The 26780-nt window shown below is 39.5% G+C and overlaps 1 protein-coding gene across 1 annotated transcript; it reads right to left on the minus strand.

Annotated features, from left to right (window-relative positions):
• Positions 1 to 17937: 17937 nt before the first annotated feature.
• LOC103219989 (lithostathine-1-beta) lies at positions 17938 to 20899 on the minus strand. The gene is made up of 6 exons (XM_007970069.3): positions 20865 to 20899; positions 20457 to 20566; positions 19722 to 19840; positions 19277 to 19414; positions 18407 to 18518; positions 17938 to 18198 (listed from the first exon to the last, which is right to left on the minus strand). Exons 2-6 carry the CDS (start codon positions 20518 to 20520, stop codon positions 18131 to 18133), a joined length of 501 nt encoding a protein of 166 aa, XP_007968260.1. The 5' UTR covers positions 20521 to 20566; positions 20865 to 20899; the 3' UTR covers positions 17938 to 18130.
• Between the last annotated feature and the right edge of the window lie 5881 nt (positions 20900 to 26780).

The following is a 26780-nucleotide window of genomic DNA, read 5'->3' on the forward strand; positions in this document are numbered from 1 at the left end:
TCAGGTATTTCTTTATAGAAACACAAAACAGACAAAGACAGTGGTCTTGGGTCTGGCTCCAGATCACAGCACGAATAAGAAAGAACCCAAGGTCACCTTCAGGTTTTTTTTTCTTACACTGAGCAGTCTTTAATAAACAAGTAAATTATCTAGAAGATAAGAAGGGTTAAGGATACAAGTAAAATGCAGAGAAGCAATAGAACTGGAGAGCATGAGGAGGAGATGAATGTTATCAAAATTATAACTATACAGGTTAGGGTTGGCTCATTTAAATATTTAGCTGAGGACGTTAGCCATGCAAACATATTTAGAAGTATGTTCTAAAGGAAGGCACAGCCATGCAAAGACTTAATTAAGAGATTGCGTGGTGATTTCTGAAACACGGTCAGGGGTGGAAGAGTTAAAAGAACAGAAATCAGGGAGGAAATAGCACCAAATCATGCTGGCATTTGCAGGCTTTCACTATGAGTGAAGTGAGGAGCCAGTATATGATTTTGAGCAGAGGTCTGAGTACATTCTCTCACTCATGTTTTAAAAGGCTCCTTCTGGCTAGTTAGTAAACAGGACACACAGACAATGAAGTAGAAGCAGGGGACCAGTTAGGAATTACTTGCAGTAAATCAAGCAAGAAGAAGATGGGGCTTGAAACAGTCCTGGAGAAGTTGGGGAGTGGCTCAGGAGAGATCTATTTTGAAGGAAGCACCAACAGGAATTCTTGAATATGGAGTGGAACAAAGCATAAGAGGAATGAGCAATGGCTTCAGAGTTTTGGCTGGAGCTACCAGAAGAATGGATCAGTGAGATGGGAGAGGCTGATTTTGGGGCAACGTTTTTTATCGGGTAAGAGAGAGGGGGAAATCAGGTGTTCAATTTTGAACTTGAGTTTGATGTATCTATTGAAACATTCACGTTAAGACTCCTAGAAGGAAGATTTGGGGGTTAGGGTGTGGTGAGAGAATAAAGAAGAAAAAGGAAGAGAAGAAGAGGTTCAGCAATTAAGAATTGCAATGTCGGATATTGAGGCTAAAAAAAAGGAGAGGGAGTAGCCACAAAGGAGAACAAAAAGGTGGCCAATGAGGTAAAAATGATACCAAGAGACTGTGGTGTACTAGAAACCAAAAGAGCATTTAAAACACATTAGGAGGCCAATAAAAAACTTAATGTAAAAACATCAAGCTCTCTGAGTCTTAGATTCCTCACCTGTAAAGGGAGGGTATACATACTTACTTCAGGATGATCTGAGATAAACTGTGTGTAGGATGAAAAAATGGTCCCCAAGCTATCATGTTCCAATTCCTACAGCCTGTAATTGTTACCATATTTGGAGAACAAAAAAGTCTTTGCAGATGTGATTAAGGATTTGGGGACAGTGAGATAATCCTGGGTTATACTGGTGGGTTCTAAATGTAATCACAGCTGCTCTTATAAGGGAGGGATTTGGCTCATATACACAGAGGAGGAGGCAATGTGAAGATGAAGGATAAAGAGATTTGAAGATGGTGGCTACGAAGATTAGGTGATGCAGCAACAAGCTGAAGAAGGTCAGAAACTGCCAGCTGCTGGAAGATGCTCCACTAGAGATTCTAGAGGAAATGTGACGCTGCCAACACCTGAAATTTTTCCCAGGGATACTGAAAGGGGAAACTCCAGTGGAAGAAGCTAAAGGGTTCTGGGGACTACACCTTACACCTCACTGCCCCAAATTAATAAATCAACTCTAATGCCTCTTTGAAACTGTTGCCAGATGCAGTGAGGAGGAAGGGAAGTAGAGTAATGATAATATCAGTCTTCTCTCTTCCAGAACTGTGGAAGGATACATTTCTGTTGTTTTAAGCCACCAAGTTTGTTATAGCTGCAAGAGCATCCTAATACAATATGTAACAAGCTGAATAGAATCTTAAAAGACCTTCGGTGTACATCACCATTTTCCATTCCTCCACAAAGATGGTTTCACACATGGGAAGAGACTACTAAGGAAGAATCACTGACATCAATCTGAAAGGTGGCAAAACATCTTTGAAAATTGTCTGTGAGAGAATGGCTCTCACGGTAGTGGCCAAATTTATAGAAGGATCTTTAGAAAGCCCTTAACATCAATAGCATTCTGCAGTTTAAACCACACTCAGCTGGAGTTGTTTATACAAAATGAAACTGGCAGAATCTTCATAAGGTGAGTCATCCTTTTCATAGTCTTGCCTATGCTTGCTGTTCTTACCTTCATTCTGTTTTGTACCATGGGGCACCATATTGTTTTTAGAATGATTTGTATATTTCACTTACTTCTGTCATTTTGGCACTAGATTCTCTCCTTTTTAACTCCTCTTTGTACAATACACATATTTGATCCATGCATGCTTAACCTTGTAAAGCTTATTTCCTCTCATCCAGAGGCCATCAAACTCCAAAGAGTCAGGCAACTGGGGCCTCAGATGATGGCTCCCATTTGCCAGGAACCCTTAGGTAGGCCTCTGGGAAGAGTCTGACTGCCATTCTCCCAAAACAATGCCCCCTGTAGGAAGAAAGTAGCTAAGACCGGTCTTCATCTGTATTCTAACAACAGTTAGATATGTCTCTTCAGAGGCGGGAAATGATAGGGACAGGAAGCAGGGAAATTCTGGGCAGAAGAGGGCAGGGCAGCTCCCCAGTGAGGGCCCCACCCTCAAGCCTGGAACCACGGCCCAAAGCGAGAACTTGAATTCTTGTTTTCCTGCTACAGTGTTGCATTTTCCAAAACCACCCATGGCCCATCCCCCACATCCTGTGCCCATAAAAACCGCAGGCTCAGGTGGCAGAGAGAGGAGAAGCAGCTGGATGTCAGAGACTAGAATTTGATGTCAGAGAGAAGTGGCTTGAATTCAGAGGGGCAGCTTGACAGCATAGCTTCAAAGAGGGGTCCGGCTGGGGACAGCCAGTCTTCAGGGGACAATTACCTTCCCACTCTGTCCCCCTTTAAGCTCCCCACTGGCTGAGATCTACTTTCGTCAGCAATAAAATCTGCATTTACCATCTTCAATTCATTTATGTGACCTCATTTTTCTGGATAGCACACAAGAGCTCGGAGCCACAAGTGTGCATGCAAAAGACGGTCACACTGACCTTCCATTGAGCTGTTAACACATAAGCCATCCAGGGATGGCAACGCTAAAAGAACACTGACCATAACTCTCCCTCCGGGGCTTCAGAGGTCACAGTCACCCCCCTAGATGCTGTCCCAGGGCTGGTATGGAGTTCATTCCTGCTGGTGCCCAGTAGCGCTTGCCCTGGCTCCTGCACCTGCTCAAATGTGTGCTCCCCAACCTGCAATGGGTTGACAGCTGTAGGCTAAGTGAGGCACCCCTGTTGTGAGGCTTGTTAAGGGGTCACGGAAATATCCTGCTTCACTAGCACAATATGGAAAAGAGAGAGATTTAAAACAAAAAACAACTGACAAAATTCTCTCATAAAAAATATTTATTGCCCCTATAGCTGTACACCCATTGAGATAGTTACCTTTATTGCTTACATATGTAGCAGGCCAAATTTCACATGTATGGTAATAAAATTGAGGACATTTACTGGCAGTCACTTTGGTTGCAAAGTCATGCCTTTTTCAGGGAAGTCATATTTCCTGTCCCTTAAAAATGTATCTCCTTGTCTTCAGCAGCCACATGGTCCTATTCTCTGACCTAGTTTTGCAAAGTTCTAGGAAACTCATTTCAGGTCTTTCCCATCATATTTTCTCTGAGAGTATTCTTATAGATGAAAGGGTGAATATATCCTGTTAACGTGTCCCCAAGTGGGGCAATTCCTTGATAAACCTCCAATAACATTTAGGAAGTTTCAAATAGATGGATGATATTTGATGTTACTGGCCATCTTCCAGAAGCTTTTTTCTGCTTTCTCACCTTATAATCTAGATTTTAAACTTGCTGTGGAGAGATACTCACCCTCTTGTTTAAATTCTTGGCAGGCAATGTGAATAACAGCCTTTCTGCTAACTTCAGACTGGAAAGAAAAGGAAATAACAGATGTACCAAGGATCTTCCATGGCCTGATGTGTTCTGTAGATGTAAGAAAACCTCCTTATAACTTAGCCTCTTCTGCTTCACAGGAAAACTCTAGTTTATTTAAAACAAACTTACATTGTATGGTCTCTATGCCAGGCACTATTCTAAATACTTGACAAACAGGAACCCACTTAATCCCCATGACATCCTAAAAACAGAGGTGCCATTTACAACCATATTTAACAGATGAAGAAACTGAGAGTCAGAGAAGACCTAAGTAATTTACCTAGAATAAAGCAGCTACTATGTATTGAAGTGAAAATCAAACACAAGCACAAGTTTTGCTCTAGGGTCATTTAGTTATCACAATTATCATTCTGAAATCCCTCTAGTTTTCTTACATTCAATTCATCCAGCTCTCTGAAGCCTTACTGGATTCAGTAAAAACATATCTATGAATCATAGCCACAGCCACAAGCCCCACAGGAAGATCTTAAAAAGTAAATAAATGTGAGACACTACGCACCCAATCCTTAGGGCACAATTAAATTTGACTTTTGTATAGACAAGTACCACAATTGTATTTGTGTGTGTTTGGAGGCATTGAAAATTTTTTTTTCATCTTAACGCAAATATGACCAACCTCCAACAAAAGTCACAAACAAATGGAGTCGGATAACACTTGAAGTTTTGATGGAAACTTGGAAAGAGAGGAAGCAAGTCAGGACTCTTCCTCTCTGTTTTTCATGTCTCAGGACTTGTCCATGAAAATAAAGGACACAAAACTCTTCAGAAAGGACTAAACTCTTAGAGAAAGCCATCCAAGATCTCTCTCTAAGTCTTGCATCCTTGAGCATTCAAAAACACATAGTGTGTCGAGACCCCATTATTTGCTTTTTAATTTGAGTATAGAGTCTAAGAAAAGTTGTGAATTCCTCAAATCCAAGAAGAGAAACAATTTTCCTGCGAATCCCTGTCTATAAAGAAAGTCTTAAATTGGAATTTTAAGCAGAGGGCAATGAGAGAAGTTCACAGGCCCTACAAAGGGCACTGATGCAAGGAAAGCCCAGCATCAGGGGAAGCCTCTTCCAGGTACATCCTGGGAGTGGTCACATAAAAGTTCCCTTCCACAAACAACTTGGCAAACTGTGCGAGTCAAGGGCAGGCTTTGCCCTTCCCCAGCAGCAACGAGATGCCCAGTTCCCAGGGCCCTGAGCAGTCCAGGAAGAAGCAGAGACCTTCCAGGAATGATGATAATGGGTGTGAGGGGAGGACCCTGGGAGGAGGGGCACCGAGTGTGTGAGCCTGGAGCAGAATCATCTGTGGGGCAAGGGAGGCAGCAGGAGAAGAAGTGGAGCATCCTGCTTGGGGCAATGGAGAAAGGGAGAGACACAAGTTAACATCGTTCATCATGGAGGCCTCCTCTCCTGACCAGGCATGCACTGAAAGGAGAAACTCTAATGGAAGAAGCCAAAGGGTTCTGGCAACTGCACCTTACACCTCACTGCCCCAAATTAATAAATCAACTCTAATGCCTCCTTAGAACTGTTGCCAGATGCAGTGAGGAGGAAGGGAAGTAAAGTAATGGTAATGACAATTCATGCAGCTTAACAACCTCTGAAAACTATTCTTTCTGCTAAACACATGATAGCGATGATTAAAGCTTAAACTATAATTCTGGTACAAAGTGTTCAAATACACCTTTTTCTAGTCCAGAGTAGGTCCACATTATTTCATTTTAACAAATGAAATGCACTATGATTTTCATGTTCTGAAAAATATAAGTGTTTTAAATATGTTGATTCCTTTTCAGTCTTCCTACACAGAAGATAGATACCAGTGGCAAAAAGATAAAACCTTCATGCACAGAAAGGTAAAGTGACTTGCTCAGGATGGCACAGTAATTACAACAAGTGGCACAGATAGCGTTCGGTTCCAATGATACACCAGGATCTGTGTTCTTCACCTTTCTGCTCTATCACTCACCCTGCAAAAGCTGCAAAATTCTGAAACAACTGGAAAGAATGGAAAGTTATACATGGATGAAATCACATGTGGTTCATTTCTCCCGCTTACAAGAGGACAGGGGTTCAGAGAATTTAAGTGTCTGAACCACTATCCAATGGTTGTGGGAAAAAAAAACTAAAACGCCAATCCACTTCTCAGCCTGATGTTCCTTCTACCACTTTGCTTCTCCTTTTTCTGCAGATGCCAGCCGCTGTTTTCCTTTGTGGTTATTTTGGAAAAGCTTCCCATCCACAACCTTGTCTCCACAGGAAAGCTCAAGTAATTGTCATATCCTCCTCTGAGTGTCATCAGTATCTCAAGTTTCCTAACCACCATCTCACTTTCTCCATGCATACACTTCACAGACAAACGTAGTCAAACTCAGTTTTGTGAATACATTGTCTCTACTATTCAGTTGCTGGACCAGTTAACTAATCAACTGAGGTTGCTGATGGGGTTTGATCTCTTTCTCTGAGACTCCCAAGGAGAAATCACTCTGGCAAGGACTATTGCCTGCTGGCCACCATAACTCTATGGGCGTAGGGTCAAATTTGGTCTGAAGAAAGATCCAACAACTCTGAGACTTGAGATCTGAGTAAATTACCTTTTGTAAGAGTAGTGGATCCTTGAATCCAAAACATGAAAAACTAAACCACGAGACATGTTTAGAGCCACCACCTATGAAACAACATGGGCATTTCCAAACACACATTGACACTAGTTACAGGAGCAGCAGAAATAAAACTGCCCTAAGATCTTAAACTTAGGGAAAGAGATGGAGTTTGCAGGCCGAGACTGGATTCTCGCTCGCATGAAAAGATCTTCTCCTCAGATAAACAACAGCATGCCTCCAAGGCATAGTATACTCACAAATCTAAAATGAAAGCCTAATGTCTGTCTGTGTATGTTTTAAGGTAAAGAGTAAAGAAGCCAATGAGATGACCATTTAACAAATAGCCGTTATAGTAATTGAGGAGACAAGTATTAACTAGAGCCCAGATAAATGAAGATGATAGGCGAATCAGGAGAAGCTATAACATTGGTCCCCCACAAAACTTATGTTGGAATTTCATTTTCATTAAGAGGTGGAATCTTTATGAAGTGATTGAGTCCTGAGGGCTTGGACCTCATGAGTAAGATTAACGCCATTATAAAAGAGGGAATTTGGCTCTCTTTGCTTCTTTGCCCTTTTGCCTTTTGTCAGGCGGTGATGTAGCAATAAGGTCCTCACCAGATGTAGTAACTATATCTTAGATTTCCAGCCTCCAAAACTGTGAGAAAATTAATTTCTGTCTATTATCAATTACTCAGTCTCAGGTATTCTGTTGTAACAGCACAAATGGACTAAGACTGGAAGAACGCCTACTTCATATCCCTTACTCCTTCTTCACCAATATTAGAACCAATCATTTACATGATGTGTCATTGTATCATGCTAAGAATATTTTAGACCATTTTGCATTAGAGTTTACAAATGCAATTTGGTCTTTATGGGTGAGATATGTATATATGATATATATTCTGGATACAAGTATTTAAGTATGTATCCAGAATATATGCATTTTGGGCTTAATGTATCTATTTGGGAATTACAAAAGTTTCCTTTAAAAGATCACTCGAAACTATCATCTGTAGGAGTTATTTACCTGCAAAATATATTGGTTTAGAAGGGTGAAAAGGATCAAGTTTGCTGATAATTGTGCAAATTCTATACCATCCCTATGCATCTTTTAACATAAGATAAACTTTAATCATATTTAGCCATTTTATTTTTAATTTTGTAATATTTATAGCTTAACCCCATTCTAAATTGAACCAGATGGAGCTTAGCTGAAAGGATTTCATCTACAGATTCTACCTGTAGGGGTCCGCTCCGTGACAGGTCATTAGGGGGATTTGTTTAAGTCCTGAGTAGTAAAAAAAAAAAACAAAACTGCATTTACCATCAACAACTTATGGAGAAAAGAATTAAAAAAATCAGTAACACAAACTTTGAATAGGTTTATCATAAAACATTTTTGAAACTTAGAGAGAAGAGACAATTTTCTAGAAAAGTCTATCAAACTCATTCCAAAAAATAGGAAAATTGAATGGACCTACAGTCATTAAACAAATTAAAATTTAAGCTTCAATACATAAAGAACCATTTAAGCTACAAACACGAATTAAAATAAATAACCCTGTTCATAGTACTTTGAAAGTTTTGAGGCCTGAGAGATCTTATGAGTCTTCAATAAACAGATAATCCCAATCTTACACAAGCTATCAGAAAAGCCTATAAAAGAGGAAAGTTTCCAGTTCATTCATGAATATATTATACCTTTAACACCAGGTCTGAATAAAGGTACATCAAATATAAGAACTAGAAATCTGCAAAAATTACAAACTTAGATAATCCGTCAGAAATTCAAAACCTCTACATGAACAATGTGACAAGCTGACTGAGTATTCACGATGAAAATCATATTTTTTGTAACGTAATCTCAGTAGTGGCATCCATCACTTTGCAATTATTTCATTTCTCAGGATCTAATCACTATGCCCCGCTGACACGAAAGGGGAGAGTAGTACAGAAGGATTTGATTACTGGAGGGTGAAAGTCATGGTGTGGCAAGGAGCCAAACATCAATTTGATCAATATGTAGATTATTTCCTTTTTTTTTTTTTTTTGTCCGTTAAAAATTATCCTGCTAAGAACATTTGTACACAAGTTTTTCTGTGAACGTAAGTTTCCATTTCTAGTGAACAGGTCCCTAGAAATAGAGCTGCTTGGTCATATGGTAACTTCATGATTAATATTTTGAGAAGTTGTCAAGCTGTTTTCTAAATCAGCCCCATCGTTTTACACTTCCCACCAGCAGTGGTAGAGAATTGCAATTTCTCTACATTATCAACAGTGCTTGTTATTATGTCTTTTTAATTATAGCCTTATTAGTAGGTATGTGAGGTACACTCTCCTTATGGTTTTCATTTCCATTTTCCTCATGTCTAATGATGGAGCATTTTTCCATAATTAAGCATATTTTCATGTCTCATTGGCCATTTGTATATCTTATTTAGGGAGATATATTTCAAATATTTTGCCTATTTTTAATTGCATTATTTGTCTTCTAGTATTGAGGTATAAGATATAGATATGAGACTTGTATACAAGATATGCAAGATATATGTATAGCTATTATATATACATATATCTTATATACAGATTCCTTATCAGATGTATGATGTGCAAGTATTTTCTACCATTCTATGAGTTGTCTTTTCACTTTGTTGATTGTGTCCTTTTAAGCACAGAATTGGTAAATTTTATTGAAATCTTATATGCATTTATTATAGGTATATATATGTATATATTTACCGCCTGTGCTTTTGATGTCATAACTTTACAAAACTATTGCCCATTCCAAGGTCACTGAGGGTTCCTTATATAATTTCTTCCAAGTGTTTGACAATTTTATCTTTTAAATTTGTCTGTGATCCATTTTGAATTAATTTCTATGTGTAGCATTAAAATGATAAGCAATTGGCCAGGCGTGGTGGCTCACACCTGTAATCCGAGCACTTTGGGAGGCTGAGGCAGGCGGATCACCTGAGGTCGGGAGTTCGAGACCAGCCTGACTAACATGGAGAAACCCCGTTGAATATTCTTCTCCATTGAATTTCCATGACACATTTATAAAAAAAAAAAAAAAAAAAAAAAAACTAGCTGTAAATGAGAGAGATTATTCCTGGATTCTGATTTCTCTACCACTGAAATCTGTGTTTATCATTATGCCAATTCCACAAAATCTTGATTATTGTAGTTTTGTAGTAAATTTTGAAATCCAGAAGCGTAAGCCCTCCGATGTTGTTTTTCTTTATCCAGATTACTTTGGCTATTCTGAATTTCCATATGAATGTTAGAATTAGCCTCTCAAATTCTGCAAAAAGGCCAGCTGGGACACCAATAGGGATTGTGATAAATCTATAGATCAATTTGGGGAGAATTTTCACCATTATATTATATTATCTTAGTCACTGAACAAGAGATAAATTTTCATTTATTTAGATTGCTGATTTCATTTACCAGTGTTTTGTCATTTTTAGTATACAACACTTGAACTTTTTAAAAAGTGAATTTCTAAAAATTATATTCTTTCTATGTGAACACAATGAAATTGTTTCTTGATATCATTTTGATTTGTTCATTGCTAGCATATGGTTTATCCTACAGGATGTTTTTTTGTATGTTTGAGAACTCTGTATGTTTTGCTGGTGTTGGGTGAAGCATTTTACAGATGTCTGTATGATCCAGTTGGATTAGAATATTTTCAAGTGTTCTACTTCCTTATTGATCTTTTAAGCATTCTACTCTCTATTCCAAGTGGTGAATTGAGGTGTATTATTACTGAATTATCTACTTCTCCTTTTAATTCTGTCAGTTTTTGTTTTACGTATTTTGTTTTGCTTCTTTTTTTATTATTATTATACTTTAATTTCTGGAATACATGTGCAGAACATGCAGGTTTGTTACATAGTTATACATGTGTCATGGCGATTTGCTCCACCCATCAACCCGTCATCTACATTAGGTATTTCTCCTAATGCTATTCCTCCCTATGCTGCCCCTCCGCCCCCTGACCCCCGACAGGCCCCAGTGTGTGATGTTCCCCTCCCTATGTCCATATGTTCTCATTACTCAGTTCCCACTTATGAGTGAGAACATGCAGTGTTAGGTTTTCTGTTCCTGTGGTAGTATGCTGAGAATGACGGTTTCCAGCTTCATTCTTGTCCCTATAAAGGACATGAACTCATCCTTTTTTTAATGGCTGCATTGTATTCCATGGTGTGTATGTGCCACATTTTCTTTCTTTTTCTTTTTGGAGATGGAGTCTTGCTCTGTCAACCAGACTGGAGTGCAGTGACACAATCTTGGCTCACTGCAAGCTCTGCCTCCTGGGTCCATGCTATTCTCCTGCCTCAGCCTCCTGAGTAGTTGGGACTACAGGCGCCAGCCACCATGCCTGGCTAATTTGTACCACATTTCCTTTATCCAGTCTATTACTGATGGGCATTTGGGTTGGTTCCAAATCTTTGCTATTGTGAATAGTGCTGCAGTAAACATATGTGTGCATGTGTCTTTATAGTAGAATGATTTATATTCCTTTAGGTATATACCCAGTAATGGGATTGCTGGGTCAAATGGTATTTCTGGTTCTATATCCTTAATGAATTGCCACACTGTCTTCCACAATGGTTGAGCTAATTTACACTCCTACCAACAGTGTAAAAGTGTTCCTATTACTCTACATCCTCTCCAGCATCTGTTGCTTCCTGACTTTTTAATGATTGCCATTCTAACTGGCATGAGATGGTATCTCATTGTGGTTTTTTATTTGCATTTCTCCAATGACCTGTGATGATGAGTTTTTTCATGTTTTTTGGCCACAAAAATGTGTTCTTTTGAGAAGTGTCTGTTCATATCCTTCACCCACTTTTGGATGGGGTTGTTTGTTTTTTTTTCTTGTAAATTTGTTTAAGTTCCTTATAAATTCTGGATATTAGCCTTTTGTCAGATGGATAGATTGCAAAAATTTTCTTCCATTCTGTAGGCTGCCTTTTCACTGTGATGTGATAGTTTATTTTGCTGTGCAGAAACTCTTTAGTTTAATTAGATCCCATTTGTCAATTTTGGCTTTTATTGCAATTGCTTTTGGTGTTTTAGTCATGAAGTCTTTGCTCATGCCTATGCCCTGATTGGTATTACCTAGGTTTTCTTCTAGCGTTTTTATGGTTTTAGGTCTTACATTTAAGTCTTTAATCTATTTTGAGTTAATTTTTGTATAAGGTGTAAGAAAGAAGTCCATTTTCTGTTTTCTGCATGTTGCTAGCCAGTTTTCCCAACACCATTTATTAAATAGGGAATCCTTCTCCATTTCTTGTTTTTGTCAGGTTTGTCAAAGATCAGGTGGTTGTAGACATGCAGTGTTATTTATGAGACCTCTGTTCTGTTCTGGTAATCTATATATCTGTTTTGGTAACAATACCATGCTATTTTTGTTACTGTAGCCTTGTAATATAGTTTGAAGTCAGGTAGTCTGATGCCTCCAGCTTCGTTCTTTTTGCTTAGGATTGTCTTGGCTATGCAGGCTTTGTTGTTGTTGTTGTTCTATATGAAATTTAAAGTAGTTTTTTTTCTAATTCTGTGAAGAAAGTCAAAGGAAGCTTGATGGGAATGGCATTGAATCTATAAATTACTTTGGGCATTATGACCATTTTCACAATATTGATTCTTCCTATTCATGAGCATGGAATGTTTTTCCATTTGTTTTTGTCCTCTCTTATTTCATTGAGCAGTGAATTGTAGTTCACCTTGAAGAGGTCCTTCACATACCTTGTAAGTTTTATTCCTAGGTATTTTATTCTCTTTGTAGCAATTGTGAATGGGAGTTCACTCATGATTTGACTGTCTGTCTATTATTGGTGTATAGAAATGCTTGTGATTTTTGCACACTGATTTTGTATCCTGAAATTTTGCTGAAATTGCTTATCAGCTTAAGGAGTTTTTGGACTGAGACGATGGGGTTTCCTAAATATGCAATCATGTCATCTGCAAACAGAGACAATTTGACTTCGTCTCTTCCTATTTTAATACCCTTATTCTTTCTCTTGCCTGATTGCCCTGGCCAGAACTTCCAACACTGTGTTGAAAAGGAGTGGTGAGAGAGGGTATCCTTGTCTTGTGCCGGTTTTCAAAGGAAATGCTTCCAGTTTTTGCTCATTCAGTATGATATTGGCTGTAGTTTTGTCATAAATAACTCTTATTATTTTGAGATATGGTTCATCAATACCTAGTTTATTGAATGTTTTTAGCATGAAGTGGTGTCAAATTTTATCAAAGGCCTTTTCTGCATCTATTGAGATAATCATGTGGTTTTTGTCATTGATTCTGTTTATGCGTTGGATTACATTTATTGATTAGTGTATGTTAAACCAACCTTGCATCCCAGGGATGAAGCTGACTTGATCGTGGTGGATAAGCTTTTTGATGTGCTGCTGGATTCGGTTTGCCAGTATTTTATTGAAGATTTTTGCATCAATGTTCATTAGGGATATTGGCCTGAAATTTTCTTTATTTGGTTGTGTCTCTGCCAGGTTTGGGTATCAGGATGATGCTGGCCTCATAAAATGAGTTAAGGAATAGCCTCTCTTTTTATATTGTTTGGAATAATTTCAGAAGCAATAGTATCAGCCCTTCTTTATACCTCTGGTAGAATTTGGCTGTGAATCCATCTGGTCCTGTGATTTTTTTGGTTGGTAAGCTATTAATTACTACCTCAATTTCAGAGTTTGTTATTGGTCTATTCAGGGATTTGACTTCTTTTTGGTTTAGTCTTGGGAAGGTGTATATGTCCAGGAATTTATCCATTTCTTCTAGATTTTCTAGTTTATTTGTGTAGAGGTGTTTGTAGTATTCTCTGATGGTAGTTTGTATTTCTGTGGGATCAGTGGTGATCTCCCTTTTATCATTTTTTATTGTGTCTATTTGATTCTTCTCTCTTTTCATCTTTATTAGACTGGCTAGAGGTCTATTGAATTTGTTAATTTTTTCAAAAAACCAGCTCCTGGATTCATTGATTTTTTGAAGGGTTTTTTGTGTCTCTATCTCCTTCAGTTCTGCTCTGATCTCAATTTCTTGTCTTCTGCTGGCTTTTGAATTTGTTCTTGAATTGCTCTTATGATTTGCTCTTGCTTCTCTAGTTCTTTTAATTGTGGTGTTAGAGTGTCAATTTTAGATCTTTCCCACTTTCTCCTTTTGGCATTTAGTGCTATAAATTTCCCTGTAAACACTGCTTTAGCTGTGTCCCAGAGATTCTGGTACATTGTGTTTTTCTTCTCATTGGTTTCAAATAATTTATTTATTTCTGCCTTAATTTCATTATTTACCCAGTAGTCATTCAGGATCAAGGTTGTTTAGTTTCCATGTAGTTGTGCAGTTTTGAGTGAGTTTCTTAATCCTGACTTCTAATTTGATTGCATTATAGTCTGAGAAGCTGTTATGATTTCCATTCTTTTGCATTTGCTGAGCAGTGTTTTCCTTCCAATTATGTGGTCAGTTTTAGAATAAGTGTGATGTGGTGCTGAGAAGAATGCGCATTCTGTTGATTTGGGGTGGAGAGTTCTCTAGATGTCTATTAGGTCCACTTCGTCCAGATCTGAGTTCAAGTCCTGAATATTCTTGTTAATATTCTGTCTGGTTGATCTGTCTAATACTGACAGTGGGGTGTTAAAGTCTCCCACTATTATTGTGTGAGAGTCTAAGTCTCTTTGTAGGTCTCTAAGAACTTGTTCGATGAATCTGGGTGCTCCTGTATTGGGTGCATATATATTTAGGATAGTTAGCTTTTCTTGTTGCATTGATCCCTTTACCATTATGTAATGCCCTTCTTTGTCTTTTTTTATATTTGTTAAAGTCTGTTTATCAGAGATGAGAATTTCAACCCCTATTGTTGTTTTTTTTTTAATTATTATTTTTGGATTTCTATTTGCTTGGTAAATATTCCTCCATCCCTTTATTTTGAGCCTATGTGTGTCTTTGCACATGAGACGGGTCTCCTGAATACAGCACACAGATGGGTCTTGACTCTATCCAATTTACCAGTCTGTGTCTTTTAATTGTGACATTTAGCTGATTTACATTTAAGGCTAACATTGTTATGTGTGAATTTGATCCTGTCATTATTATGCTAGCTGGTTATTTTGCTCATTAGTCGATGCGGTTTCTTCATAGTGTCAATGATCTTCGCATTTTGGTATGTTTTTGCAGTGGCTAGTACTGGTTCTCCTTTCCATATTTAGTGCTTCCTTCAGGAGCTCTTGTAAGGCAGGCCTGGTGGTGACAAAATCCCTCAGCATTTGCTTGTCTGTAAAGGACTTTATTTCTCTTTTGCTTATGAAGCTTAGTTTGACTGGATATGAAATTATGGGTTGAAAATTCTTTTCTTCAAGAATGTTGCATACTGGCCCCCACTCTCTTCTGGCTCATAGGGTTTCTGCAGGAAGATCCTCTGTTCGTCTGATGGGCTTCCCTTTGTGGGTAACCTGGCCTTTCTCTCTGGCTGCCCTTAATATTTTTTCCTTCATTTCAACCTTGGTTAATCCAACAATTATGTGTCTTGGGGTTGCTCTTCTTGAGGAATATCTTTGCCATCTTCTATTTTCTGAATTTGAATGCTGACCTCTCTGAATAGGTTGGGAAATTTTTCCTGGATAATATCCTGAAGTATGTTTTCCAATTTGGCTCCATTCTCTCTGTCACTTTCAAGTACACCGATCAAACGTAGATTTGATCTTTTCACATAGTCCCATATTTCTTGGAGGCTTTGTTCATTCATTTTCATTCTTTGTTCTCTAATCTTGTCTTCAAGCTTTACTTCATTAAGTTGATCTTCAATCTCTGTTATCCTTTCTTCTGCTTGATTGATTCACTTATGGATACTTGCATATACTTCATGAAGTTCTCGTCCTGTATTTTTCAGCTCCATCAGGTCATTTATGTTCTTCTCTAAACTAGTTATTCTAGTTACCAGTTCCTGTAACCTTTTATTAAGGTTCTTAGCTTCCTTGCATTGGGTTAGAACATGCTCCTTTAGCTCAGAGGAGTTTGTTATTACCCACCTTCTGAAACCTACTTCTGTCAATTCATTAGACTCATTGTCTATCCAGTTTTGTTTCCTTGCTGGTGTGGAGTTGTGGTCCTTTGGAGGAGAAGAGGCTTTCTGGTTTTTGGAATTTTCATCCATTTCACACTGCTTTTTTCTCGTCTTCATGGATTTATCTATCTTTGGTCTTTAATATTGGTGACCTTTGGATGGTGATTTTCCTGGGTGTCCTTTTAGTTGATATTGATGCTATTGCTTTCTGTTTGCTAGTTTTCCTTGTAAGAGTCAGGCCCCTCTTCTGCAGATCTGCTTGAGTTTATTGGAGGTCCACTCCAGACCCTGTTTGCCTGTATCTCACCAGCAGAGGCTGCAGAACAGCAAATATTGCTGTCTGTTCTTTCCTCTGGAAGCTTTGTCCCAGAGGGGCACCTGCCAGATGTCAGCTGGAGCTCTCCTGTATGAGGTGTCTGTTGACTCCTGCTCGGAGGTATCTCCCAGTCAGTAGGCACTGGAGTAAGAGACCCACTTGAGGAGGCAATCTGTCCCTTAGCAGAGCTTGAATGCTGTGCTGGGAGACCTGCTGCTCTCTTCAGAGTCAGCAGGTAAGAACAGTTAAGTCTGCTGAAGTTTGGCCCACAACCACTCCTTCCCCCACGTGCTCTGTCCCAGGTAGATGGGAGTTTTCTATAAGCCCCTGACTGCGGCTGCTGCCTTTCTTTCAGAGATGTCCTCCCCAGAGAGGAGGAATCCAAAGGGACAGTCTGGTTATAGCGGCTTTGTCACACTGCAGTGGGTTCCACCTGTTTCAGGTATTTTGAGACATCTTCCTGAAGGATTAACTACTTTATTATTATAAAATACTCCTTTTATTCTCAAGTAACATTGTTTGCTTTAAAGTCAAATATGTCTGATATTAGTATCGATGAAGGCAAAACAAGTCCCCCCAAAGATGGAGTCTTTCCCTATTTGGTGTCACAAAGCCAATACATGAAACAGAAAGTGAGTGTCAAGCACTGCAGGATTTATTTGATGGCCATGGAATTGAGAAGCAGGAACATGACTCACAAATTGGCTTCTCTGCTAGTTAGGGGTAAAGGGGTTAAAATACAGGGTTTCTCTAATGAAAGGACTGGACATTAAAAACAAAGGGAGGAATATTCATGTCTTTTCTGGAAATAGATTGTGAACTTCCTGGAATCAGAGTGTGCCTTCCTTTTTGTACCTTTATTGCTTCTTCTGGCCATTGTCATGGTGATTGTCGACTGTCATTGTGCTGGCATGAGTGTCATTTAGCATGGAAATGAGATCATAATGAACCCGATGTTTTTCTGAGGTCCTTTGATGGTGATTTTGATTCTAACCAGTCTCAGCTGGACTGGTTATAAAGGGAACTTTTTACCACAGGCATTCTGTTTCTTAAAGATAAGCAGAGTTAGGACAGGGTAGAAATTCAGCAATCTCATATAGGCATTACACTGAGGAACAGTACAGAAACCAGTGTTCTTACAGTTTCTGTTTGCAAAATATGTCTATTTCCTTCGTTTTATTTTCAAATTATTTGTGTCTTAATCTAACTCATGTCTCTCATACATAGCACACAGTTGAATCGTGTTTTCATTGTTGTTACTTTAATCCAGGCTGACAATTTGTTTCCTTTGTTATCAAATCACATTTAACTCTATTATTGATATGGTTGATGTTATGGGCTGAATTGTGTCCCTGCACAATTAATTTGTGAAAGTCCTAAGAGTAATATTTCAGAATTTGACTTTATTGAGAGTTAGGATATTTAAAGAGACAATTAAGTATGCCTGTATATTTAATTTACATAATTGATCATTCACTTATTCATGCATCCAAGGAGTAGCATTTAACAAACTTTGCAGGCTGGCCTCCAAAAATGTACCACTAATGCACTCAGGACTGTAGACCTGACAATTCTCCTTAATTTATCACTTCAGTCCTGACTTCAAATTGCATAACCGAGAACAGATGTGTTCTCCTCAGACCCCAACCATGCGAATTCTTCTGGAATATCAAATACTCCAGTCAGACTGGATCAACAATTTAAATTAGTTGTGTAACTCACACTAGGTTCATGCTAACATGTGTTGTGGATGAAATCTTCATCTTTTTATCTTGCCATAAACAAGGCCACCACATGTTCATAAGCCCGACATACATAAAATGTGAGTGGGGTTTTAACAAGCGGATGGCCCAGGGCAAGCTCTGGAGTGTGACAATCATTCCCACTCCAACCACCCAAGCATGGGCTGTAGAAAGAGCAAATGCAGAAGACAGAACAATGGAGAAAAATATGTTTGTTTTTATTTTTCAGGGCTCTAGAGACTGGGACAAGTAAAGGTACTGAAGATCAGCAATGCAAACTCATTAGGAAGGAGATGGTCTGAACTGAGTTGGAGAAATAGTCTAGTTTAATTTTTGACTTTGTAGTAATTGCAGGAGTGGTTCTAGATATCCATTTTTCAGCTGCCTCTAGTTTTTGAACTTGCAAACAAAGGAGAACTTCTTCTCACAAGATTCATCCTTCCATTTCTTGAATCCTATAGTACAATGAGAAGAGTCAGACAGAGAATATCAGAAGGAGGGTAGCCCCTCCTCGACCTAGGACTCAGAACAAAAAACAAGAGGAAATATTCCTTTATTTTCCAGATAAAGAGCTCACCTTTCCTCTATCCCAGTTCCCATGTTCATCCCCAGAGAAAAGCGGGAGGGAAATGACAACAGGTGGATAGATTGTCTGCCTCTCACCTGAGCATGAAGTCAGGCTTGCACAGTAGCCAGCATTAGCACTGCTTGGGGCTCCAATGTCCCAGGATTTGTAGGAGACCAGGGACCCACTGCTCCAGTGCCAGCGGCGGTTCTAGGTGGAGAAGGGCCAGAACAGGGGCCATGGTCACTCAAAAATCAACAGAATAACTAGGCCTGTGTGCACACTCAGAAACAGGCCAAGATATAGCAGAAAGAATAATCATTGTTGTCACCATGAATATCGTATTATTTCCTCTGCTTTTGCTCCTTCTCTGGAATGTCCAAATTCCTCCTCCTCTTCCAGCAAATAATAAGTGGTCAGAGTTTGATACAGAGACCCATAAAAGCCCATTACAGAGAGTGCTTCCTGATCTTTTTTCCTGAAGCTCAGAACTCTCATATCCAACATAACATTGGCTGTAGAGTAGTTGTTGATATATTATTTAGTTTAACACTGTAAGTGTTATCAACAACTACTGTACAGTTTTATATATTTGTATAAAATGTATAACAAATGCCAGCAGTAGATTCTCCTCCACTACTCTTTTCCTATACAGTCTACAGAGGGACCTCTTCCAAGACAGACAATAGCAAAATAGGGAAGAAGTTGTACATAAAGATGCATTCCTAAAAGTTGACACAATGAGTGTGCGCATGAATTCCCAGGAGCCCAGAAAATTCAGCCTTCAGCTCATGTCTCTAACTACCTACACTGAACTTCACAACGCATACATTATAGGATCTATAAAGAGGTTTCTTTTATTTAAAAAAACAAAAAGATAAAAGTTGGCGCTCGAGGTGCCAGACCTTAAACATCCCTCTTACCTCTCAAAAATGTTTATAAGGAGATAGAGGAGGCTGCAGACTGACCTTTTTGGGGTCATGGAGGCCAATCCAGACATTGCTGTCAGCAGTGCTACTCTCCTTAATCAGTGAGGCCACGAAGGCACCCTCCGCCTCGGTGAGCACAGATACCAGGTTGCCTGAATTCATGTTCTGGCAGTAGAGCTGTAGGTGAAGAAAATGGAGCACTCAGTGGAGGAGGAAGGTGTGAAGGATCTACTGAGACCTTCCAGAGGATGTAACAGAAAAAGGACAGCACAAAAATGTCCCTGATGATGCTGTCACTGACCACCAGTATCTCTGTGCTGGGAATGTGTTAAATAATGGGATAAAGTAGATTGAGAAGTTTTGGACTAGTGGTGGAATAGGGAAGGGATCAATCTTATCTCATTGCAGCCACAGGACACACTGCAAATTAGCAGCTGCCACTACCTTCATGGGCCTCCCTTCCCCTGCTGCTGTCCTCACTCACATCTGCATCAACCCAGGTCTCAGGGTCTTCATTAAAGTAGTAGCAGTAGGAGCGATAGGCATTGGTGCCTTCTGGGCAGCTGATTCGGGCATTAGGCAGCTCTGTCTGGGTCTCCTGGCCTGAGGGAAAAAAAGAGGTAATTAAGAAAGACTCTCAGGGCAAGGAAAAGGCTGGAAGGTGAATTAGGGGCTTTTCAGTTTCCTTTATAAGAATGTACTGATACAGTGTGTACTGGAGTGACTCCTTACTTCTGCCCCCTGCATCCTATCTATTTTTTTTTCTAGTTTCCTCTGCTCAAGACAAGAGCTTGCAATGAATAGGCTAAAGAAACGTGTCCTCGTCTTCCCTTTTATTTCTAAGGCTCAGGCTTCTGCCTTTAAAGACCCAGTCTTCCACCTTTCTCAAGTTTCTCTTGATTTCCCTGCACATGATTGCCTTAGCTCTCCATCCTATCAATGACTACATAAAAGCATCCAACTACCATCACATATAGATTCAATTAGATAAACTCAACCACAATGGTCACCTATAAGTGGTCTTATTAAATTCTGTCTCAAACTCATGAATGAAATGAGGGTGTTTTTGAATGGGATGAGATCAGCCATAATGATCACTGAACAACGTAAAACAAACTCTGATGTTGACTCTGCTTTATTTCAAGTGAACCCTATGCATGAGGATGGAGGGAAGACTTCAGAGCTGGGGTTGTGGGAGGTCTGGGGGAAAAAATCTCACCTTGGCTCAGAGACAGGAACATCAGGCAGGAGATCAGCATGAAGCATGAGTTGGTCTGAGCCATGCTGAGCAGCAGTGAATCTCTTGCTTAAGGAGCAAATCAGCAATCTCTGTAGGAGAACACAGGGAAGAGGGTTTGAAGAAGAGAGCAGATCCCCTATTATCTTTCTAACATCCTCTCCTCTTGGAATTCCTGTGACCAGGAAGGTCCACTGAGATAGCTACACTCCCAGATATTTCTCTTTTGGTTTGGGGATAACAGAGGCCAAATTACCCAAAATCAGCTTTGGTTTTGCTTAAGCTTCATTACTACCGGGATCTTTTATTCAGAAAATCACCCTGTATCTACCTCAAAATGAAGAGAAAATCGCATGTTAGACATGCTCTTCTCCTGTAATGCCCCCTTACCTGTTGGTAAGTGCCTTGTCCACTTGAGGTGGCTTGTCAGGTCAGACAGAGCAGGAGCTTTATATCAGGGTCTGAGAGAAAACCACATGATATAAATAGTGGGTGGAGCAAGGAGTAAGGGCCAGAAGGCCTACAAAGGGCACTAACAGGAAGAGATTCTGGCATCAGGAATAGCTTATTACTGGCACATATTAGGAGTGGTCACAAATGATATCAACTTACCATAAATAGGTTAGCAAACTGTCCAAGTTGATGTTGGGCTTTGTCCTTCCCCCACAGCATCCACGTGTCCAGTTCCCATAGCCTTTAGCCATCCTAGAAAGAGCAGAAGAGTAGATTTCTTTGTGCTATGTAAATATGGGATGATCCTTTCTTTGGTTTAGACGTGGGTAGGGGTAGGGGAAGAGTCAATTGAGTGCAAATGATTAAGCCCAATTAGCTGGTGGCTTTAAGTCATTTCTCCATTCCCTTTCAGGCTCAGGAAGCTCTCAAACCTACTTCAGAAGGCAAGGTGTATTAGTCCATTTTCACACTGCTATACTGCCAGAGACTGGGTAACTTAAAAAGGAAAGAGGTTTAATTGACTCACTGTTTAATTGACTCACAGACTTTCCGGAGGCTGAGGAGGCCTCAGGAAACTTACAGTCATGGAGACGAAGGGGAAGTAAAGCATGTCTTACATGGTGGCAGGTGAGCAAGAGGAGTGAAGAGGGAAGAGCCCTTTATAAAACCATCAGGTGTTGTGAGAATGGACTCACTATTGTGAGAACAGCATGGGGGAAACTACTCCTGTGATCCAATTGCCTCCCACTAGATTCCTCCATCCGCGCATGGGGATTATGAGCATTACAATTTGAGATGAGATTTGGGTGGGGACACAGAGCCACACCATATCACAGGGTTTAGTAGTTATGTAAATTTAAACCAGCATTTCCAGCAAGGTTTGAGTATAAGTAGTTAGCAGGATACAGATGTTCTCAAAGTCCAAGCAGGTGGGAACTACAGGGAGGTGATGCCTAAGTAAGCTCAAAGTAGTGGAATATGAAGTTGTTGGTTTGAAGTCAATCATCTGTTGTTGTGAAGTTACAGATAGTGATGGAAATTAAACACTTACTGAAATTCCCATTAAATATCCATTCAGATTCAGGGAGCAACAGCAAATCTGGAATTTAAAATTCAGTTGAAAAACTAACCAAAATGTTCACAGAAATAGAGATGGCTATATCAATCAAGATAAATGACTAAATAATATATTTTGAAATACTAACAGGAGTTAAATTAAATAAGTTAAAATCTTCGTATAAACATGAGCTCATTTCAAAAGCATATATCAACTTAAAAAGGATTTTAAAAGTCAGTTGCAAAAATTTACAAACTAATAATATTTATGCATGCTTTAAAGGGCTAATTCTTTGTATTGTTTCTTTATCTATTCACATGTAGTTTAAAGTAAAATAAATCCATAATAAAACACTATACAAAACATTTTCATACTTGTTAGAAATGCAAAATGTTTGTTCCTCAGTTCTGCAAGAAAAAATCAGCATTCAAACAAAAAGTTCTCTCAGTGAGGCAACTTTTACTTTCTGCAGAAAGGATGCCCCTCACGGATGGAACAATGGCAAAGGCATACACAGAATAAAGAGACACCAGAATATTTATTCCTTACGCATGAGGTCCCTATTGCTGTGTCCTGTCTCCATTGGCTAGAGTCAGACCTCACAATCTAAATTACAATCTGATTGGCTAATAATTTAAAACTTTTAAAAATAGGTACAAAAATAATAATTTTTCCAAATAAGGAAGGGGCATAGGCTGTGAACTGGGACATACCTATGAGCACATCCAACACAAATATCTTGGTGAAGGTACAAGGACATGGAATGTACTACGTGCCTGATGAGCATGTTTAATAGCTATATAAGATAGATAGGGCTTAACAAAGTTACTAGCATAAAGCAAGGGGGCTTGAGGGAAGTTCATCTTTAAAATAAACTATTATTTCTAACACTTATGATTTATTCTTTAACAAGAACAAAAACTTTGAAGAGGAAACATTTTACTGTCCACATTACTGTTTTCCTGGTGAATATATAACTTAATTTCTTTAAAATAATCATTTTAAACACAGATGGCAGAGGTTAATATTGTTTAGTCTAACAGGTTCAAAAGTGTTTGTCAAACTATTCCAATTTATTTCAGCATTTTCTAAAAATAATTATGTTTTCTTAAAAGCTTATAACCAGACAAAGATGTGAGGTTTTTTTTTCTATAAGTAAGAATTTCAATCATATTATTCAGAGTTAGAAAGGGATGAAGAAGAGAGAAGTATAGTGTGCTTGTTACCATGAGTTTATCTTGCCAAAATCAAACAAGCAATTATTATGATTGTTATGATTATTATTATCATTATTTTTGAGACAGGGTATCTCTTTGTCACCCAGGCTAGAGTGCGGTGGCTCAGTCATGGCTCACATCAGTCTTGAGCCTCTGAACTCAACTGTTCTCCCGCCTCAGCCTCCTGAGTAGCTGGGAGTACAGGCGCACACCTCCATGCCAGGCTAATTTTTGTATTTTCAGAGGAGACAGGGTTTTACTATGTTGCCCAGGCTGGTCTCAAACTCCTGGGCTCAAGCAATCTGCCTGCCTCAGCCTCCAAAAGTGCTGGGATTATAGGCAGGAGCCACTGTGTTGGGCCAATTTTTTTAAATTAACACAAAAAATATTTTTGTGGTAATTTTTTAAATGAGAGTTTTTCTTTACATCAAGAAGACTTCAAATAGACCATGACTTTTAAGGTACAAAAGATCCGATGCTTTCAAATACATAATAAAACACATTGTAGCTAGCCTGATATGAAAGCATTTTAAAACAAGTAACAATTGACACAACCCTCATAAAATATTTATTGCCCCAATAGCTGTATGCCCATTTAGATAACTAACCGTTATTGCTCACATATGTGACTGACCAAATCCCACATGCCAGGTAGTAAAATTGAGGACATTTACCGGCAGCCACTTTGGTTCCAAAGTGATGCCTTTATCAAGGAAGCCATATTTCCTAGACCTTTAAGATTTATCTCCTTGTCCTCAGGATTCTGAAGGTCCTATCCTCTGAACTAGTTTTACAAAGTTCTAAGAAGCTGATTTTATGCCTTTCCTAACTATTTCCTCTGTTAGTCTTCACATAGGTGGAAAGGGGTAAACTGGACATCTAGTGTTTGTATATCCCCAAATGGGGGCAATGTCTTGATAAACCTCAATAAAGCTTAGAGAGTTTCGAGGCTATGGCTTATTTTTAGTGCTATTGGCCATCTTCTATCTGCTGTTCCCTGTTTTCCACCTTTTAACAGATTTGAGACTTATTATAGAGAGAGAATCTCTCTTTTGTTTAAATCTCTTGGCAGGCATGTGAATAACAGCCTGTCTGCAAACTTTAGACTGGAAAGGAAAGGAGTTGAAGGAGTACCAAATGCACCAAGGATTTTCCATGGTCTGTTGTATTGTGCAGATGTAAAGAAACTTCCTTATAAATTAGCCTCTTCTGCTTCACGGGAAAGCTTCAGTTTATGTAACACAAACTTTCATCACGTGCTGTCTATGCCAGGCACTATTCTAAATGCTTGACAAATAGGCACCCACTTAATCCACATGACAACTTTGTAATATGGGTACCACTAGGAAACGTATATCACATATGAAGAAACTGAAGGTAAGAGCAGAGCTGAGTTACTTCCCCAAGATCAAACAGTTTGTCCATACTGAAGCTAGATTCAAAGGCAAGAAGTTTTGCTTCGGGGTCATTTTCTTAGCTCAATGAAACCTGTTAGTGTCCTTCTATTTATTTCCACATTCAACCAGTTTAGCTCTCTGAGGCCTAATTTCAATTAGGCCCATTGATCATGGCCATGGCCAGAGGCCACATGAGAAAAGCTCAAAAAAAAAAAATTCATTTAAGATATTAAGCACCCAGTCCTTACCCTACAAGTTAATCTGTCCTTTACACACACTATCATCACAATCCTGTGTGTGTGTGTGTGTGTGTGTGTGTGTGTGTGTACGTGTTTTTTAGGAAATGGGAATTGTTCTTTAGAGTCCTCATTGTAAGGTTTTTGTATTGGTTCGAACCCCGAGAGCACTCCAACAGACAACAGGAGACGGTGTGGAGCAACATGCTATTTTAATGAGCGCTTGGGTGCAGGATGGCAGAGGCCTAAAATGGCTTCAGCCCCAAGTGAGGACGGGTCAAAGGTTTTATAGTCTCCTGTAAACAGGAAGTCTGATATAATGGGTACGTTTACCCAGATGGCCTCTTTCTCGATCCTCAGTGATCTTCAGGGGTATGTGTCTTCCAGCTGGCTCTCTTCCTGCTTCTGCTATCTTGCTGGCGCACACTGCTGATGCAAGTAGCCTTGTGCCTTGGGACTGGGCCTGAGAAGGGAGGAGTTATTCATCTCCTTAAACTTTTAGACCTTGGGGAGAATCTTACATTCCTGTCTGTTTGGTTATAGGAAAGGGAAAAGGGAGACTTTCTCAATAACTACTTCAGCCATGACATAGGGGTGGTGTGGTACCTTGGAAAAAGAAAAATTTAATTTTTGTATATTCTTGAGAGATGGGTTAGTATCCATAGTGGTGGTGTAGCAAGAGCTTCATCTGGATTGTCTGGTAGTTAACTGTAGTTTCAACAGGAGTTTTAATGGCTTTTGTTATCAGTGGGGTAACACAGGGGAGAAACAAGAGGAACCCAATGATGAAGATTACTGTCCTTACCAGCGTTTTAAATCCTCCTAAATTAGAGAACCACCCTTCTAGAAGGTTTGTTGGGTCCCATCTCTTCCAGCTCTGGGCTGGTACATGGGCTACTTTTCTGATGTTTGAAGCAATTTGTAGACTACTTTTCCATTATTGTCTATGTTAAGACAGCAGTTAAAGATATTAAACTTATCACAGATTCCACCCTCTTCTGCTATTAAGTAGTCTAGTGCTAGCTAGCCTGTTTTGATAAATTGCCGCGTGCATTTGGTTTTGTTGTTGCACGAGCATTTCCAGGGCTGAAGTGGGTTTGGTTAGTGATTATCTCTACAATAGCCTGTAGTCTAATTATTCTATTTAGCATATATATAGGAGTGCGATAACCTCAGGAACCAACCTCAGCCTAAGTGGCAGGACCATTATACTCCATGATCCGTTGCAGAGGCTACTCATCCCATTGCCATCTTTGGCTTCCTCCTACCTTTAAGGATCATTTTTCTTTGTTTAGGTTATTGTATACAGGGACTCCGAGGATGTTGCCCGCTGTTAATGTTTTGGAGGAAGGTGTAGCCTTGGGGGTGCGTGGCCCTGGTACGATGGACCCAGTGGGGGAGTCTTTGGACTCTCACTGCAGTTGGCATGCTGAGTATCACAGTGTAGAGGCCTGTCCACTTTGGTTGTAGCTTTTGGGTGGGGGTCAGGTTGATAGATAAACACGTCTGTGCTTGCAAGACAATTATGTTGAGAGGACAAGGAGGTGTCGACAGGAGAGGCAGGGTCCACGTTTGCTGCTTTCATGAATGAAAAACCGTGTCTGGATTAAGGAGGGGAGGTAATTCCTGAGTGGCTCAAAGTCTGGTAAGGGTGGAGGCCCTAAGACAAAAGTTCAGCCACACGTGATTTCAAAGGGACTATAAAATGAGGGCGCTTTTGGTGTTGCGTGGAGTCTCAGGAGGGTAAAAGGGAGATTTTTTTTGTCCATAACTGGTGGGTTTCTAGAGCCAGCTTGGTGAGTTGGGCTTTAAGGACACAGTTAATTTTTTCAACTTTGCCTGAAGATTGAGGCCTGTAGGGTGTGTGGAGAACCCACTTTATTTCTAAGGATGTAGAGATGCCTTGGGTAATTTGGCTGATGAAGAGGTGCCTGTTATCAGACTGG

Source organism: Chlorocebus sabaeus, chromosome 14 (genome assembly GCF_047675955.1).
Source record: "Chlorocebus sabaeus isolate Y175 chromosome 14, mChlSab1.0.hap1, whole genome shotgun sequence".
NCBI lineage: Eukaryota > Metazoa > Chordata > Mammalia > Primates > Cercopithecidae > Chlorocebus > Chlorocebus sabaeus.